We start from the raw sequence: 19,247 nt of genomic DNA, 5'->3' as shown, positions 1-19,247 counted from the left end.
CGGTGGGGCTCGGCGCGGCGCGCTCGGCGCTTGCGGCCCGTTGTGCGCGCTCTGTGAAAGCGGGCGGGTGGCACCGAGAAGCGGTGTGCGTGTGAACAGCAAACTAGACAGTGACAGGAACCGGAGGCCTTGGCTATATCCTAACATTGACTTTATCTCGTTCGCATTTACAGCAGCAAGGGAACGTGGCATTTAAATAACCGAAGTGTATTGTAGCCTTTCCATTTTCTTAAACCGTTCCCATGAAGCCAGCTGCAGTGCTCAGCACGACATCGTGCACGTGCTTGCCTGCCTAGTGAGAAGGTAAAATACAGTTGTATTGAGCAGTTAAGGATTGCTTGACTTTTCCACTTCTAGGGTTTTATTTTTTCTGCTCCACTGTTCATCTAGGTTGCATTTGGTACCTTAGAAGATCTTTCACTCCTTTTTTTTTTTCTTTCTTGAAGGCATGTCACAGGATTACAAATGCAAAATGCAAAGCCAAGGAAAGTATTTTTTTAAGCATTACAGAATAAGGAAATACATCCCGAATGAAGTTGCCTGTGCCATGTAAATGCTTTGAAGTTTTGTAATGGCAGAAGCTAGGTCTTCAGAAATTAAAAGATCCAGAATAAGTCTGTCAGTCAGTAAAAACAAGAAAAAAAAAGGAACAACAACAAAAGTAGAAGGTAAAGGAACACTTTCTATACCTTCAGCAACCTCCTCTATTGTTTCCTTTTTCAACAATGTTCCCCCTGCCAAAATTACCTGTCCCATGTGTGGGCAAATGGTGCCAAGATATGGAATAAATGAGCACATGGATGAAACATGTCAGAGAAACCATGGTGAGATTGGTGTCACTGATTCGATACACAACTCTCTTAGGAATGAGAGTCCCCCAGCTGCAACTGTGAACAATAATTCCAGCTTATATTTTTCAAAAAACCTCTTAAATCTAGAAAGCAGTCCTTCCAAAAGCAGTTTATTAAAAACAGAAGGGAGTGCAGCACAACAGATTAGTCCTTATTTTAGCAATAATAGTTCGGTCTGTAGTGCTAACAATACACCACAGGCTCAAACAGTTAAAATCGTCTCTTTGGGAAGCTTGTCATCTAAACTCTCCAGAAGACGTTGTATCCAGGGAGGAAAACAGATTGTGTATAAAGAGATCGACCCTTCACCTCCAGCAGTTCACAGTATGTGCAAAAGTGCTGCAGCACAGGATGATGATGAGATTTATGCTGGACATAGTTCTCAGAAAGAAAATCAGCTTGCTCAGAGTGAGCGCCAGGAACAGGATTTTTCGAAGAAGCAAACTGAATTTCAAGAAGGAATACGCAAATGTAATGGAGATCTTGTGGATATGGTTCAGGTATCATTACCAGCTGATAATGGCAAAAGGTTACCAATTGGTACAAGGAGCACCAACACAGAAAGTAGGTCTGAAGGTGTGATACCTAGTCCTGATAAATTTGAAACACATCTAGCCATTTATACTTCAGCAGAGCTGACCAATAGTTTAGAAGTCAAGACTCAGCCTCACACTCAGGTTATTCCTTCTTCCAAGAGAGAAGTGAACTGTGGTACGCAAAATTGCTTTAGCAAGGGTGATGTACAGGTACTTCCTGTGGAAGGTCATGAAGACTTTAAGGATGAGATTGATCATGCTTTGTCAGAAACTGTGGAAAAGGTAGAATTTCAAGATTCCATTGGGGACATTTTAGACAAAGTAGATGAGGTTTGCTCTGTGCCCAGATCTCCTGGTCACCCATATTACCTCCAGAATTTTTTAATGGTGCTGCGAGCAGTCTTGGAGAACGAAGATGATGTCAGACTCTTTGATGAGCAAGATATGAACGTTATAACCAATTTCTGGAAATTATCAGGTATCTTTTTTTTTTTTTTTCCATAGTATATTTTCATGTTACCTCTTGTAGAGAGAACCTTTACATAGTTTTATGTGAAGAATGCTATAGCGATGGGCAGTTTAACTTGATAAATTCCTGAAGGGAAGAAGCTCCCTTTTCTCAGGAGATGTATCCCCCAGTGGCTTCTTGTAGGTAGACTTTCCTGATACTGCTTTAATGGAAGGTAATGATAATAGTGGAGACTTGTAAAAAATAGGGAGAGAATGATTACATATATTTCTAATTTTTTTGAATCCTTTTTTTACTGTTTTAATACTGGTTTTTAGAATCTTAAGTCAACTTGCTGCTGCATATAAACATGTTTCTAAGGAAGGAAGCTCATAGCACAGAAAAAGAGTGTTAGATAACACCAAGTTTTTAATGATTAATATGTATGGGAGTTCTAGAAAATGGTGTTACAAGGACGCCTGTGCTGGGTACATAAACCTTGAAAAAAACACTTCTGAAGTGATGTTTTTGAGCTTTGATTCAGCACATTTACAGATGACTTTCATGCTTGGTGAATCCATGGTTATTCCTATGATTATTATGCAGTGTTTAGAATGCTAGTTACTAGTTAACAGTAATTTTCCTATAGGTTGCTTAGTACTTTTAACTCTCACTAATTTCAGTAGAAGTCAGAATGTATTTTAAAGTGCATCAAAGTGATTTTTCTAGGTAAGGTAGTGATTATGCATAGTACTGTTTTAGAATTTAATTTTCTTTTTATCCTTCCCTGCTTTAAATAAAATTTGCAGTTGGTGGGCAGAAGTTATATGTGAGACTATTTCAACGCAAGCTGAACTGGTTAAAGGTGAACAAAATAGAGTATGAAGAGATAAGTACAGATTTGTCACCAATAATTGAAGAACTGGCTGAAGCCAGATTTCTGCAAACAGGTATGGCCAGCGTTAATAGATATTAAAAATATTACAAATAAAATTTGCAGTTGTGTCCTGTTAGAGTTTAATGCAGTATATGCTTGTGTGTGCCTTGAGAAAAGAACTAGAGGAGCAGAATAAAGATTTCACGTAGATGAATTGGGTTGTGTTACATTAAAAGCAGTTAGTGCAAATTAGGTAATAGGGAGAGGTAAAAAAATGTCAGGGCTATAGGTGCAACAACAGGCCTTATTTGCCCTCACCAGCGTCATCTCAGACCCTGACCTATGCAGCCTCTGTGTATTGGTCCAGGAACTCTACTTCTAATATCCTTCAGTACTGCCCTGAGCTGTCTCGCAGACACCCTGTCCCTAGCCTTGTCCATCCCCGTCTGGCTGAACCTCAAACCAGTGCTGCAGGTGTTTGTTTCCAGTCTTGTCTGTGGCCATGTACAGTGGATGGATCCCAGACATAAATTGTAGTCTTGTCGCTAGTCTTATGTCTGGGTCATCTCTTAGATTGACCCAGACCTTATTCAACATCATGCCTTTTCTGGGGCTGCCAGTGGAATCGGTTATCAGGACTTTTGCTCTGCCCATTCTGTTCATTTATGGTGGGACTGCACCAGGGTTGGTGAGGACACTGTTGCTGTAGTCACTGTTGACTCCTGGCTCATTCCTTCCTGCTGAGCAGCTCTGCTCTTGCTGCTCCCTGGCAGCACCTTTATTTTTTTTGCATTGGTCAAAGTTTTAATCATCAGGAAGACAAGTTTTTCTGAACAGCATTTTTTTTGTAACTCTGCAGAATTTCTTTGTTTTGAAATTGCAAAGGGATTTTTTTCTGACTATTCCATTCCTTCAGACTGGATCTGTGAAGAGAATGAATTTCAAGCTGAACCAGCTAACATCAGTAATTCATATTTGAAGAATCTAAATCACTAGATTGGTGTTAGGTTTTATGAATGTACTATACTTTGATCTTGAGTGTATATGTATATCTCATAATGAATATATGTGGATCATTTTATTTTTAGAATCTGAACTGGAAGATCTGTGTGAAGGGTTGGATTTGCTTTCAGCCCCTGAGCTAAAAACATTGGCAAAGATCTTTCACTTGCCAAACCCAAATGGTCAGAAACAGCAACTTGTGGATGATTTTCTGAGTCTGGCAAAACAACGTTCAGTCTTCAGCAGGAGTCAGTCTGGTATTGGGACAGTGATTTTAAAAAGGTAACTGTTTATAGTTAAATTTTGCTGGTGAATGTAAGTTACACTTCAAAGGACTCAGTTTGGATGCCTTTTGAAGGAAGGAGTGCATTTACAAAATTGATGAATAAAAAAGGGCAGCATTAAATTTTGACACACCGTGGGTCAAACAGAAGGGTAAATATTAGACTTCTTTTTTTAAACTTTGTCAGTGCTTTTCAGCTGTGTGCATGATTAGCTATCTCCAAAGTTAATTATACAGAGAAACATTTAAAGCAAAATCAGTTCAGAAAAACATCTAGGAAGACATAAGGAAAGTAATTACCTATTAAAACAACTATCTGATGTTTGTTTGCTGGGTGAGATCTTCTAGCAGAATTAGAGGGGAGCAGTAATCTCTTTTTTTTGTGATTGACTTTGTACTTTAGCATAGAGCCTCCTTTTCTGCAGTATTTTTAAAGGGAAAAGATTATTGATAAAGAGTTCTTTCTTTCCTGTGATTTTTTTCACTGTGACCATCACAGCTGTATATATTGGATGCTCTTAAATTCCAGGTCTTCTGGGGTCCAGATTCAGGTTTAAGGTGTCATTCTGACCGAGTACGAGTGATTACAGCATTACCATTCTTGGTGTTTAGTGCTGGATCTGTAGCTAGAACATCCACAGGAAGTCTAGGAATATGAACTAAAGTAATAGGCAGTATACTACTGGTGCTAGGGTACAAGTCAGTTCTGGAATTTGTAAGATTTCTCATGCAGTTATCTCTCTTAGTAACTAAAGTAAAAAAAGTAGCAGTTTGAATAATAGTGCATATAAACAAAGGTTGCTTGTCTAACAGTTAGCTTGTATAGTAGGCTAGAGAACTGGGATCTGAACTAAGTAATTGTGGAATCCTTTCTGTACAAAATGCAAGTGGGGTAGAAAGCTGACAGGTATCAGTATGCACTGCGTTTGCCTCAGATAATTTGTCTTTCTCTTTTTCAAATGAGATCTAAAGCTTTGTCAAGTTTTGCATAACTATGTTTATCGGAGAAATATTCCTCCCTGAAATTCTCCACAAGATTCCTTGTATTAAAAGGGGCCTAGTATTGAAAAAAGAACTTTAAAATCATCCCTCCATGAAGAATTGTTATTACGTGGATCAGTAAGGTCTTCTTTCCTTAAGCCAAAAGAGAGGCCTAATGCTAGCTTAATGCTGGGCTTTTAGAGCTTCACAACTGGGAGGTTTGCATAGTATGGCTAGCTTCTTTAAAGTAGTTTTATTTGGTTTTGTTGTTTTCAGAATACAACAGGAGCTCTAGTGGTTCTAGTATTTCACACTGGTGTCATTGTCTCCAGTAGCATTGCACTACATTGTTTGCAGGAGAACAGGTGAAGTGATCGTAGCCACAGCCGTGATTATCTTGTGTTAGAGGATGTTGGGACTTTGTGATAAGTATGGATGTTTTATTTTAAGGAGTTGCAGTTGTTTCTCCATTCTTATCCATATACAGAAAACTTCAGTATGAAAATACTTTATATCACTTGAGATTTCATTTTTTCTCTTTGATACTAGGTATTTGAACTATATAACAATGCATGGTGCATAATTTGTTTAATATCTCTAACAGAAACAAAATTGTTTTCAGACTATTGGCTTAAACTATACAAAGGAAGGCTAGAAAAAAAATGTGCTCAGGAAATGGAAAGGAACCTGGGAAAGTTAGTTACATTGCAAAAAAAGTCCTTGTTGCAAGAAAAGAGGCTGATAGTTACTTGCTCAGCCACATCAACTTTGTGAATGTAATGTTCTTTGCTATAGTTGACAGCTGAAATACAAGTTACCCTAGGGATCAGAGAAAATCCTGTTTTAGATCTGTGCTGCCCTGTGGACAGGTAACAGAAATCTTGTCTTGTGTGAAAAGGCTGGATGAAGATGTGCTAATGAAGACACCCTTAAACAAGGGATCTCAAATTGTGGTCTGTAAACATTGCCCTAACAGCAAACCAGTCTTGTTGAGTGTTGGTACTGCATAGCAACAGGAGTGGCTGCACCCAGAGGCCAGTTAGTTCCAATTCTATTCTGCTTGAAGTTGGCCCTTAAACTTTTTATTAGTTAATGCATTTCTTTGGCTTTTCACTAGGGATTACATGCACAATGTAGTTTCTCAAGCTGCTTCTTTCAAGGAAAATCAAGTTTACACATTAATTGTCTTGAAAACAAAATTATTCTCATACTTCATTCAGTATATTTCATTTTTTATAAGTGGTAGTAAAAACCATTTATTATAATAATTTTATTTGTCCTTCCAGGGTGAAGGACCTGGCTGGAAGATCTGTCAGGGTCTGTAAAGGCCCTCGGGCTGTCTTTTCTAGAATTCTGCTGCTGTTTTCACTGTCTGAGTCACTGGTGGATGAAGAAGCTGGTAGTGCTGGTCAAGGCCAGCTCTCCACAGTCCTTATGGTAAACATGGGGCGTATGGTATTCCCCAGTTACACCGTCAACAGGAAAACACAGGTCTTCCAGGACAGAGAAGATCTTATCAGGTAGGGGGAGCTTTGGCAGGTTGGAAATCTGTTATGTCTAGAAAAGCTTTACTGCAGTACTTGTGTAGGCAAATAAGAATTTGTCATGTAGAACTCCAGAGGTAAATAGGTAGAAGTGCACTTTTGCAGTGATTTGAAATGCATTTTTGTATCCAGCTAGGACTTGTAATTCACAGTGGCTTGCATATTTAAATATGCATAAATATTTATTTGGTTCATGATCATCTGATGAAAGTTGTTTGTTCTTTTGCTGTGATGATTATTAGAATGGACTCCAAACAAAATAAAAAATACATTCTCTGGTTTGTAAGTAATTTTAAACATAATGTACCTTCCTAGTATAAACTCTGCTGATTTTAAAGAATAAAGTTGTTTACATTGTTCAGTGTATTTGGAGACTGTAAGGGAGTTTTTAAAAGGTATTGTATGGAGGAATTGATTTCTTTTAATTGTAAATGCTTTTTGAGCCTAATCCACTTACTGTTTTTTTCTTTTAGGTATGCAGCTGCTGCTCATCTGTCAAATGATATAGCCAGTGCAATGGTAAATGGAAACTGGGAAGAAGCTAATCATCTATATATGTGTGCTAAAGAAACCTGGAATGAACTGAAAAATCACCCCTCTTTGAGGTACTAAACTGGAAACCAGCCTAGTGTTCATATGAAATATTGAGTGTATTATCTTACTTTGGGCACTTTTTCTTTTGAGAGAGGCTTATAGACTAGTGATATTATTTAAGCCTGATAAATTTAGAAGCTTTAATGTTCCTGAAAGCTTTGAACTTCCTGGTTGTTTGTTTAGCTTTTAAGTGATTATATGAAAAGGCCTTTTTTATGAAACCTTGGGAATGAGTTGGTAGGCATGGATAAAGCACTAAAACATTTCAGTTCTGTGTGCCAGTGGAGGAGAACAAGAGCCTTATTTTTCCCTTGCCATACTTTATTTTTATGACTTTTAGACAAATAGCAGTAAGCAGAACTTAAAATTCACTGTGAACCAAAGTGTGTTGCGGACATTATGGGAAAACATACTGGGTTATTCATCTCTTCAAACTTCCAAGTGGGTGTCACACATGAAATGTTACTAAAGATCAGAGAACTGAAATAACGTCTATTGTTTTTGAAGTGTCCTTCATCAGTTTTTCTTTCAATTACTTTGTTTTCTGGGTTAATGATACACCCAAAGTTAAAGCCTTATGTTTGGCATTTTCATTCAACTGATTTAAAGTAATATTCATAAAGGGTCATTTGGAGGTCTATTTCATTGCACACTGAAAACAGTAGAAAACCCTATTTTTATTTCAATAAAACATTCAAAAGACTTTATATTGAAACATAGAGGTGTCTACTCAAAAGTTGTTAGTCTTTTTTTATGGCAGGAAATGCCTATTCTAGTCTTTTTCTTTAATTCAGTGGTGTTTCTAAAGATAACCTTCTGACTTACAAGAACAAGTTGACAGTAACAAATCATGATGTAATAAATTACTGGTTTGCATTTGATGTAAAACTTATTAACTAATAATTCCACTGCTGTTGAGACCAAAATATGCTGTTGATGTGCAGCTTGCACCTGCAACCTCAGCTAAACTATTTTCTTTTGGGGTCTTGAGTTTGCAGCTGGGATACTCATTTCAGTTTGATATATAAGGCATTTAATTTTTGTAAATGCTGTAGGTATAAGTATTCTTAGTAAGAAAACTTTAAGAATTTAAATTACCATCATTAAATTGATCTGAGCTGCTCTTATCTTTCAGCTATCACAGAGTTTTACCTGAGTATCTGCGACATTTCACAGTTGGCTGGGTGTATACAAGAATCCTTTCTCAGGGTGTTGAAATTTTGCAGAGACTTCACATGTATGAGGTAAAAGGGTGAAGTGAATAGGAATACATGCTATGTGGCATTGTACATCAACTTACATTTCTGATGTGGCTGGAAAATGGTGGTAATGTTTACTAGGACTTGCTACAGTTTTCTTAACAGGCTACTTTTAAGGAAAAAGTGCCTTTTTTTCTTGCTACTTCAGAAAGTTTTAAATTGTTTTGATTTCTGCTTATGCTTTGGACATATACTATATGTAATATACCTTAAGACTGTTGCTAAGACATTGTTTCATTATTTAAAGATATCTGTGTTCCACTAGATTTGCTGCCTTTAAATAAGAAAATCTTGGAAGAAAAATCTTATGTGAAATCCCTGCCTCTTTACCTTAGGAGCTAACAGCTCCCAAGGCCCCTGACTTAAATGTTAAAGCAAACCAGATTATTCTGAAGAAGACTGCCTCTGCAAAAAGGCAGCAAGTAATATTCATGTCTTCATATACAATAAGGAATACAGAAAAGACAAAACCACTGTATTTTTGGTAGCTAACCTTTAAGTTTACATAAAAATACTGCTATTCTAGAGTTATTAAGATATACCCATGCACATACATACATGGGATGCTGGAGTGAAAATGGGGTTTGAATTGTGCAGAGACAAAGTTTTATAGCACCCAGTAATTATATAATGAAATTTGAACTTGGTTTTCTAATAACTCAATTAATAAAGATGTAATCCTGTTGCTACAGGAAGCGGTGCAGGAGCTGCAGACACTTCTGTCTCAGGATGTTTATTGTACTGACAGCAGAGGGCGATGGTGGGATCGCCTAGCTCTGAATTTACATCAGCACTTGAAAAACACTAAGAAGGTATCTTCACAACTGCATGCTGTAAAGCTAGAAACACTGCGGTCATGGGCCAGAAACATTTTTTAAAAATATTTCGTATGAGAAGAACAGTGGGGTAGGATCTCCTAAAAATGCAGATATTGGTAGGAATCCCAAGGTCTGGCAACCAGTTTCTCCCAAGAAATTGAGTGTACCCTCGTCCTTGGTTGGTCTGCTTTTTTTTGTTGCCTAGAAGAACACTGTTCGGCATGAAGGATTGTACAGAGTTATCGGGCAGCAGCTTCCTTGTTGTTCTGCCTTATAAATTTGCCTAATGTGTGAGAAGCAGAGAAATTTCTTGCAGTAAACGCTTCTGCTTCAGACCCTGAATTCAGAAAGAGGCCATATCCAGAATGGAAAAAGCAAACATGATCAGAAGGAGATTTTTAATGTTTTCAAACAAAAAATTAAGAGAATTAAGTCCTTGGCTAACCGTTGCCAGTGGGGAGAAGGCTGTCTTCTATACCTGGACCAGTTTTGGTGTGGGGTTTCTACTGTAAAGGGTCAAGCAGTAGACAACCCCATTTCTAGTCTGTTACTTGTACACAGCTCTGGCAGAGTTATCAGTCCTCAACAGCAAATTTAAACTATTTCTGTGGTCCAAAACGCATAACTGACCACGCTTAGACTGGTAAAGAATAACATTAATGGTTTTAGGCAGCATGTATTAGAGGCTATGTCCATCCTGGTCTGTTTAATTCACTTAGGAAGGCAGACTAGGGGAGAAGAGCTTTTGAAGTAATCTTAGCTTTTGCTGAAAATTTGCCCACTTCCCTTCCAGTAGGGCACACACACCAGTAGGGTGTGTTTGTACAAGCTAAACACGTTATTTGTGCAGTGGGTAAACTTGCCAGTCTTGAGTCTGAATGATGCAGTTCAGGCTTTCAGAAACACTGTGTACATGGTGAGCAGTCTTTCAGTTTCCTAAGTGATTAGCTGGCATGTAACTGAATGAGAGAAAAATAACCATATAGGAATGGCAAGGATTGTGTGGCAAGGATTATTGTAAATCTCTGTAGAACTTTCCGGCACCTCTGGAAAGATAAAGGAACCAGAGAAAACTGCAAGCTGCAGTACAGGTTGTGCCTTTCAATTTCTTGTGAGTCAGCACCAGCTTTTCACAGATTTTCTTTTCAAGAGCCACAAGGCATAGAAGCCACTGTCTATCTCATTTCAGGGCTCAGTTGCAGTTCACGAATTTTCTGTGCAAGAAACAGCAGGTTGGTATTTGTATCAGCTGCTGGTCTGAGGATTTAGAAGTACAGGAGATCATGTCTTTTTTTCCCGTCTGTTACAAAGGAGATATATTATCACTGATTGAAAATGAAACTCCATAGGACTATTTAGTTCATAGCGAAGTATGGGCAGACTGAAAATCAACTTTTAACTAAAAGACAAAGAAGACCAATCTAATTAAACATACCTAAGATAGCTGACTAATTTGGCAGTGAAAATAGAGATTAAAAGAAGTTTTAAGTCCAGGAACAGTAGCAGTTGTAGAGTTACTTAAAATAAGCACAGAATGACTTTTTTTTTCCCTTGGTGTTGCTTCCTTGCCTCATTGAGAATTGGGATTAAAATGATCGTATTTTGTGTTGCAGTTTAATTCTCTAAGTCTGTTAAAAGGAAATAATATTATAGGCTGTCAGACATCTGCAGTTGTCTCTTCTGTATCTTATACCCCCATATCAGGCTTTTTCCAGATTTGGAATTAGAAATGGTACAAAGGAAAAGTTAGTCTTGGTTCCTTATTTATAAATGAGGACAAAGTGCCTTCCTCAAGTCATTGAAGGAGAGTATGACAGAACCATGATTTGAATTAATTTTTGGAGTCCATATTTAACCCCAGATATTCTTCAGTGCAGTAGTGCATTGGTCTAAAATTTGTTATGTTATTCTTGCACAACTGATGTGGTCCTTCTGTTTTCCTATTATGTGCTGTTAAGAAACTGACATAAAAATATTGAACTGATTTACCTTAGAACCAACTCTTTTCTAGTTGCTTATGTAGAATTTATACTCCCATAATCTTATATGGATCAGTGGACAGTAATTTCTTTTCACTGTACTAGTGCAAATTTGAATCCAGAAGCCTCCTAGTGCATGCTAGTTATCACTTCAGTAAGTAAATAAGAAAGGTGGCCCTGGCTTTTATGTTGTTTTTTACATTCACATTTTTGTGCTCCTTAAATCAGTCAGTCTTTTAGGCTTAGTAAGAACAGACAGATGTGCCTGGGCTTTCTAAATGATTGCTTGTTACCTTGCTCTTTGCTAGGCCATTGACTGCATTAGAAATGGGCTGGCAGACCCATTTGTACGTACTGGGCATCGTCTCTCTCTCTACCAGCGAGCCCTACGAATCAGAGACTCGCCAAGCTGCAAGCAGTTCAGATGCCTGTTTTATGATCTGCCAGTCATAACTGTGGAGGATGTGACACATGTAAGTAAAGTTGCTGCGAAGTAACAACTCATGATGTCTTTTTTCTTCTGACCAGAAAAAATCTGGGAGACTTGCTGTGTGCTGTGCACCAGCCTCTGACTTATTTTTGCTGCAGGAAGGTGAATACAAATGTGTTTCTAAAAACAGAAGCCTCTTGTAAACAAATATTTCGACTTAATAAATGGTCAGTTTCTTAGCTGAACTTAGTCAGATGTACACTGATTTAATTTGCATTGCTTTACTGAATATGTGTTACAAATCTGATCAGCTATAAACTCCACTAATTTACCAGCAATGCTCTCAAACCTTTCTGTCTGAAGAGTCTGATCAAATCAGTGCATTGCCTCTGGTTCAAGCCGAGCATTCTGTGTGTAAGAAAAAGTAGTAGTAACATTAAGACATTGCCAGCATTATATCAGTGGCTAAAAAAATGCAAGTTTTTTTTAATAAGCTTTGGGAGTTATGCACTCTTAAATATGCGCTACATGAGTACACAGTGTGATGCACTTGCATCATATTGGACTGGATTTTTTTTTAACTCATTCTTTTCCCTACTGTTGCAAAGGCAGAGCAGAGCCTCACTTTCTCTCTCATCCTTGTCCCCACGTATCTCCCTACAGCCCTTCTTTTTCCCAGTCCAGAATCAGTATCCTCAGTCGACTGTATTCTTTCTTCCTAATCCTGCATATAGAAAGACTACATTCCCATCTGCCCAGTGTTTTTGCTAGACATTTTTTTTTCTGAAAAATTTGCCAGTTTATACTGGCAAACGAAACAATGGTTTCAAGGAAATGGCAGGTTATATTTTATTCAGTTGATTTTTGGAAACAAGTCTAGTTCTGATTTTAAGAAAACTGAAAAGGAGTTTGTGTTTTAGGAGAGATTTGAATACCTAGGCTAAAGCTTTTTAAATGTGATGCTGGAAAGTAACTAGTTCTTTTAATATGTTCAGGTTACAATCAAAGGAAAGATGTGTCCTCAGATGGGAATGGGAAAATCTGTATTCCTAATGGAGGATATTGGTGATGAAGAAGGAGGTGAAGACTTCAGTGTATCCACAGTCATGTGCTCAGTTGAGGAGCTGGCGTTAACTCATTACAGGCAGAACGGTTTTGATCAGGGTAATAGTAATTTTTTTTTTTTTTTCATTAAAATAACCTTGGGAGTAAACAACCAATTTACTAAGCAGTTTAGTTAATAGACCAATTTTAGCTGATTTCATTAGACCAGGTTTTAGTCTGATTCTGTTTCCTTGCCAAACAGCTCTAATAGGTAATTTCCTTACCAAAATGCTCTAATGTATATTTTCCACCTGACCTGCTTTCTGGCCTTTAATTATTTCCTGCTTTCATATACTTAAGGTAGTTTTGAAATGTTAAGACAAACCCAACTTTCTTCTTTATTTCCATAAAAATCACTTTGCTTTTTTTATCAGTGAACAACTATTTTATTTGTAGGGGTAAAATGCTAGCAGTGTCATTTAAGGGAGTGTCATTAAAAAAGGTAAACTTCCATTGATTTTTGGTACTAGATGAACATGAAAACTGTATATACACCGTAGCAAGACAATTAGCAGCTTCTTTTGATGAGGCTTGATTTTTCAGCTCTATTAGTAGGAGTTCATATATTTTTACAACTTAAGAGCCGTGAAAAGCCATGGACAAATAAGTATATATAGGTCCCTATTACAGGAAAAAAAGGTAGGCAGTTTATATTTTTATATAAAATACATATTTCAATATCAATTTATATTACTGATGTGTTCCCAAATACTGTTGCAGGAGAAGTGACCATACCAGAAAAGGGTAGATGGGATGCTGACAATATTTAGAATTTGGCAGAATTGTGCTGAAGTCCCCACTTGATTCCTCACTCCCACTCACCCTCAGTTTGGTCTTGGCTCAGTACAAATTCTGAGCACACAGTGGCCACGTGTGATTTAGTGGTCAGCCTAAGGAATCAGAATGCCCAGTCCAGCACTGTGCACACACACTAACCCATGCACACATGCAGGCATGTTTGCTTGCTCTCCTTCTCTACAGTTTGTATGCTAGATCATATATACATTATACTATATATTATATCTAATATAGTAACCTAGAGCATATACTTGATTATCTATATGTATAATATCTAACATTACATATTATATATAATATGCTAACAGACTAATAGCAGAACATACATCACAGAATGGTTGGGATTGGCAGGGAGCTCTGGAGGTCACCCTGTCCAACCCCCCTGCTCAAGCAGGGCCACCTAATGCCAGTTGCTCAGGACCGTGTCCGGCTTTTGAGTATCTCCAAGGATGGGCACTCCACAGCCTCTCTGGGCAACCTGTGCCAGCCCCCGGTCACCCTCACAGTGAACAAGTGTTTCCTGATGCTCACATGTATGTACATGTTCATACGTATATGTCATTCATACAAAAATTTTGTTACTAATGTATTACAGTTTTACTGTGCTGGGCATTGGTCTGCTGGTGCTGAGTGCTTTGTGCAGCACACGTGTATAGGCATACATGTGTACATGCATGTGTATGTATAGCTCCATATGTGTGTGTATATATCTATCTATCTATAATATGACATGTATATATAAACATTTTGCTATTAATATATTACTTTTACAGTGTAAAAATTTTTAAAAGTTGTATTAGAAGTTGTTAAAATTAGAACAGTAAACCTTATTCATGACAAGGCATAGTTAATTAATCCTACACTGTAAATGATGGTCACTAGCCTGGAAATAGAAAACATTAGCAAACTGAGGAAGTAATAAAGAGCATTTACAATTTGATGCTGTAATGTTGGTACACACTGACAAGAGCTGTGTAGTAAACCCAAACACAGCATGTTTCTGTTTTGGATCATGATGGTTTAGTACCTCCTTATATGGGATTGCTGTGGAAATTAATGTTTCCATTTTTATTAAATTTTGCTGTTTAGGTATTCATGGGGAAGGCTCAACATTTATTACGCTGTATGGTATTCTGATGTGGGACATCATTTTCATGGATGACATACCTGATGTGTTCAGGAATTCCTATCAGGTAGTTTTGAAAGGCTTTCTTTAGTTAATTTCTTTACTCATTGCTGTAGGCTCTCTAACCATGTTAAAATCTTACTTGGAATTAGATTAACATTTTTATTCTGAGGGACTTTCCAGACAGATCTTAGTGTTGGCTTGATTTTATTATTTGTTATCTTGGGCTTGTTACTAAAGGGCTCTTTGATAACTTATTGCTGTGTAAGTCTGGATTGACTGTCAGATAAGGTGGGATTCATCTTGCTAAATGTGTATGTCCTCTATCTGAACTCTCTGGGCCAAGTGGAAGGATACTGCTATACCGTAGCATTGTTCGTCTCATTTGAAGATGGTGCGTTGCATTAAAAAAAAAAAAAAGAGGAGAGTCTTGTTTCTTTTCAATAGCCTTTAAAGGGAAGTCACATTTTTAAAATCAGGTTTGTTAATGCCCCCCACCCACTCCATCCCAACATGTTTATGCTTTTGGGATCATCCTTTTTTTTTTTGTCCAAAAAGAAACAAACAAGCAGACAACACTACACCATCCCAGCAACAACTCCCTGCCACACCCTAAGATTTATGATCCCTGATGAACTTGTGGCTTTTACCTAAATGCTCTACATCCCACAACTCAGTTTTAATAGTTGCAATTAGAAAACTTGATCAGTTAGTGACATTTGCTAAGAAAACTCTGAAAAGCCATCTCAGATGATGTAGAACTGAAAAAGGCCAGACAATTGTCTTCTCATTCTTTCAGTCATCCCTAGGTGGTTTTTGTTGTGGGTTGTTTTTTTTTTTTGTGGGATTAGCTGTGGCAGCAGTTTGTGTAACGCTGAAATTTGCCATTTTCTAAGTGCTCTGCATTTGATTTTGACAAGCTGAAATGGCACTCAGCTACTACTTGATAGCTTTTTTCAGCTGTGTTCAAAATTGAATAATTGCTGTGGTGAATTTATACAATAATTTGTTCAGTGCTCTGCTTAAGGCGCTCTGCTTTTAGGCAGCTTGAGTAATACACCCGTTTGATGACTGCTTTGTTCTTCCCACCTCAGACAGCTTACTGTAGCTGAGCAGTGTTGATACTGATGCCAAATAATGACTAGAATGTTACTGCTCAGAGGGTTAGGAGAGCAGTAGGAGCTCAGAGAGCAAGTCAGGGGAGTTTATTGTGTGTTAAAGGAAACCTCTGCCTAGAGGTGAAAAACCACCAGAGCACAGGCTAAGATGTGGCCAGCATTTGTTGCACTGGCATTGGGTGTTAAAATATATGCATATCTTTTCCCATGATGTAATAAAGGTTTACGTGGTGGACGTGTTCAAGTTGCAGGGACTCAGTGTTTGAGTGAATTTGTAGTTAAGAAACATATTTAGCACATTGTCATTCTTGGAATCACTGTTTTGCTGACAGCTGCTCAGAGCTGTATTTGCCTTTTTATACAGACATTCCCCCTGGATTTATACACTGACAGCTTCTATGAGAACAGGAGGGATGTCATTGAGGCCAGACTCCAGGAGCTTCATACAGCTTCCTCCGAGACACTGGCAAAGTTGATTGCTGACGTCTGGACCACTCAGGAGGGAAAAGCAGCTGCACTCGTCAGCTGGGGGCGTTTTATTTCCCTCCAGCAAGTTCAGGCAAGTTGCTGTTGTCCAGAACGGGCACTCTGTTTGATGAGGTTTTCCGTTAAATCACCCACAGCCATAGTGTGCTCACAGTTTGCACTGAGCCAAAACTGATGGCGAGTCGTGGGAGGGAGGGATTGAGTGGGGACTTCAGCGCAATTCTCCCTAATCCCAAGTACTGTTGCTCTTCACTGATAGGGTCACTTTTCCTGCCACAGTAGTTGGGAAACAGCAGGGAAATGGTTGTAGCTAACCTCTGCTTAAGTTTCTTGTTACACTTGACTAAAGAAGCAGCTCAGATGGGCCATAGAATATGCTTGTGAGAATTGGGAAATGGCTGTACAGGAAATAACAAAAAAAAATAAAACCAAACAAACAAAAAAAAGCCAACTACCAAAACGTTTCTTACAGAGCCTTGTCTCTTGCCTTGGAGGAACGTTTCTGAGTGGTATTTTTAAGCGGCTTTCCAAAGACCTACGCCATTGCAGAGGGGGACTGCCTGACCTGGTTGTGTGGTGTACTCACACGAATCACTTCAAGGTATATTGGGAGAGCATGGAAATAGTGCTCAGCTGATCTTAGGAGCAAAACCTTGCAGTTGTCAGCCCATACAAACTGTCTTTTCCTGTTGTGGTGGAATTACACCTGCTGCTCATGCCCAGCAATGGCAAGTGGTGGGTGATTGGTTCTCTGCTATTTCCTCACAGTTTGCTGTAGCTTTAACAGGCATAATGAGAAACAGCAAGAGGGGGCTAGGTATTGCTGTGGAAAAAGTCTTCACTATTAAATTTCCTGTAAAGCATCTGTTACTAATCAGTCATACACATAGTGACTGCTGTTAGCAAGGGGTGCTAATGTCACCACACACAAAAACTTGAATATATGAGACAACAACAATTGTGTCTGTCTCTCTGCTACAAAAATTGAGTAAACATGGTGGTGGTACTAGAAGACTATTGGACATCGCTCAGCTGCTGGAGCAACTTGTTAGGCATTTATAAAACAAAACTGACTAGCAGAAATTAGTTCTCTAGAACATATGAGTAAGTTGCTGTCAGCATCAACTGAACAGTTGAGGTTGCAGATGAAGTTTTTGAGTATCTGTATCTTCATTCACCAATGCCTTTGTGTTTTGGTGGCTATTTACTACATTAACATTTCCTTCTCTTAAACTTTGGAACATGGGTTAATAGTTTAGTACCTGCTGGGTCTTCCGTTGTGCTAAATCTGTATTATTTTTGTTGCAAACAACAGCCATAAAAGAATACTTACTGTGGGAGCTAATGGTCTTTCAGTCCCTCCCTGGCCCGCTACTAATCATTCACCTTTCTTTTTAGCTGGTGGAAGTGAAAGGTCCCAACGATCGCCTGTCCCCCAAGCAGATAATCTGGCTGAGTGAACTGAAGAAGCTGGGTGCTGCAGTGGAAGTTTGTCACGTGCAAGCTGTCGGAGGCAAGAGTAAACGCCTCAGCTGACAATAGACCTTGATCCCGTGGGTAACTTGGGTGTTTGTAAAGGAACGAGCATGACACACACTACTGGCTGCTGCTTATTAAAAGTAGTTTCTTCTAAAATTCTAGTTGCTTGGAACATTACTGTGGTTATTTTTAGCACAAAACATTCTAAAAAATAGTTTGGAGAAGACTGTCAGTATGATTTACTGTGTATCATCTTGTGTTCAGAAGAACAAAGCATTCCTCTTCTATACCCATTTCATACCTTACTCTATGAAAGGTAACGTAGGGGTTTTGCCCCATAAAGAGAAACAGATGCAATCACACTGGTACAGAGAACATCCTCTACAATGAAAAATGTGATGCATCAAGTCCTGATCATTTCCATGTTGCCTGTGTAGCCTGAGTTCATCATGTTGTGCATTTCCTGGCACGATGCCAATTTAAAGTGCACCTTTCTAGGACTGTCAGGACTAGGGGGGTTCTCTAACTGTCCCCATTTTGTATTGTGTGTCAATTTTTCACTTTAATATAAAAAAAATACAGCTGGTCCATGATGGCAGAGTTATGCATAAAACTTTTTTTATTTTAAATGCTGGTTTTATGTGCTGCTATGTATGAAAGAATAATTTATTTAACAGCTCCTTCTGTTGTGAAGATCTGTGTAAGATCTTGTGAAGATTTCTGGTAGTAGAGAGGAGTTGGTCAGTGCCAAGATCACTGCACTCATTTGCAGTGTGTCACTCAGTTTTTGATGTGTTATCTCCTTCAGAAATCAGTCAGTTGAAATGGAACCAAAAGGAAGAGTTCTCTTTTAAGATGTCACAATCCTGTGGGTTTGTCCCAGTTTTAACACATTGCCAACATCTACACTCTGGAGTCTTCCTTCCCATACTGAGTAAGTTTTCCTGGCATCAGAAATTTTGCTTACAATACAAACAGCAGACACTGTAACAGAACATAACCAGAACTAATATCATTTGCACATCTTTTTTATTAATCATCTTTCTATAGCACAGTGTCCCTGCTTTTCTTAGAAAAAACACACACACCCTGTATTTTTTTTTGTTAGAGGAAGTGAAAGAAAACCACCTGAAGTTTGCTGAGGAAAGGTATGAACTTTTATTTAGTCTCATTTACTTCACATTCACAACTCAGCATCAGGATTTTATAAGCTTCCTGGCACTGCTACTTATGAATCATTATCAGGCACAAAGGTTTTAGTTTCAGTTGAAATAGTGAATTCTAAATCATCACAGCAACAGCATTAGAAACCTACTGCCTAGAGCAATTTGAGGTACAGATTTCTGTCTCTTATGTTAAGAGGCAAATTTAAAGATTTTGTCCTTTGCTTAAATACATGTTAGAAATTTTTTGGTTTTAATGTCTTTCCATCTGAGTGTAAGCCAAAACCTTTGCCCCAACTTGCTACATTTTCATTAAAAAATACAAGGCAGTTAATATCAAAGTGGTATTGCAGGCAGGTGCACGTTAAACG

General features: G+C 38.3%; 1 protein-coding gene across 1 annotated transcript; it reads left to right on the top strand.

Moving 5' to 3' along the window:
• The first annotated feature begins 107 nt into the window (after positions 1–107).
• On the top strand, positions 108–17,874 carry FAN1 (FANCD2 and FANCI associated nuclease 1). Its single transcript, XM_026855689.1, has 14 exons — positions 108–303; positions 447–1,865; positions 2,645–2,785; positions 3,801–3,996; positions 6,265–6,498; positions 6,996–7,127; positions 8,252–8,360; positions 9,068–9,187; positions 11,481–11,645; positions 12,598–12,766; positions 14,594–14,697; positions 16,113–16,307; positions 16,707–16,835; positions 17,633–17,874. The coding sequence occupies exons 2-14, from the start codon at positions 572–574 to the stop codon at positions 17,768–17,770; spliced, it is 3,126 nt and encodes a 1,041-aa protein (XP_026711490.1). The 5' UTR covers positions 108–303; positions 447–571; the 3' UTR covers positions 17,771–17,874.
• The last annotated feature ends 1,373 nt before the right edge of the window (positions 17,875–19,247 follow it).

This window comes from Athene cunicularia (genome assembly GCF_003259725.1).
Source record: "Athene cunicularia isolate RWA chromosome 10 unlocalized genomic scaffold, athCun1 chr10_part1, whole genome shotgun sequence".
Lineage (NCBI taxonomy): Eukaryota > Metazoa > Chordata > Aves > Strigiformes > Strigidae > Athene > Athene cunicularia.
This window is presented reverse-complemented; position numbering and strand designations above follow the sequence as displayed.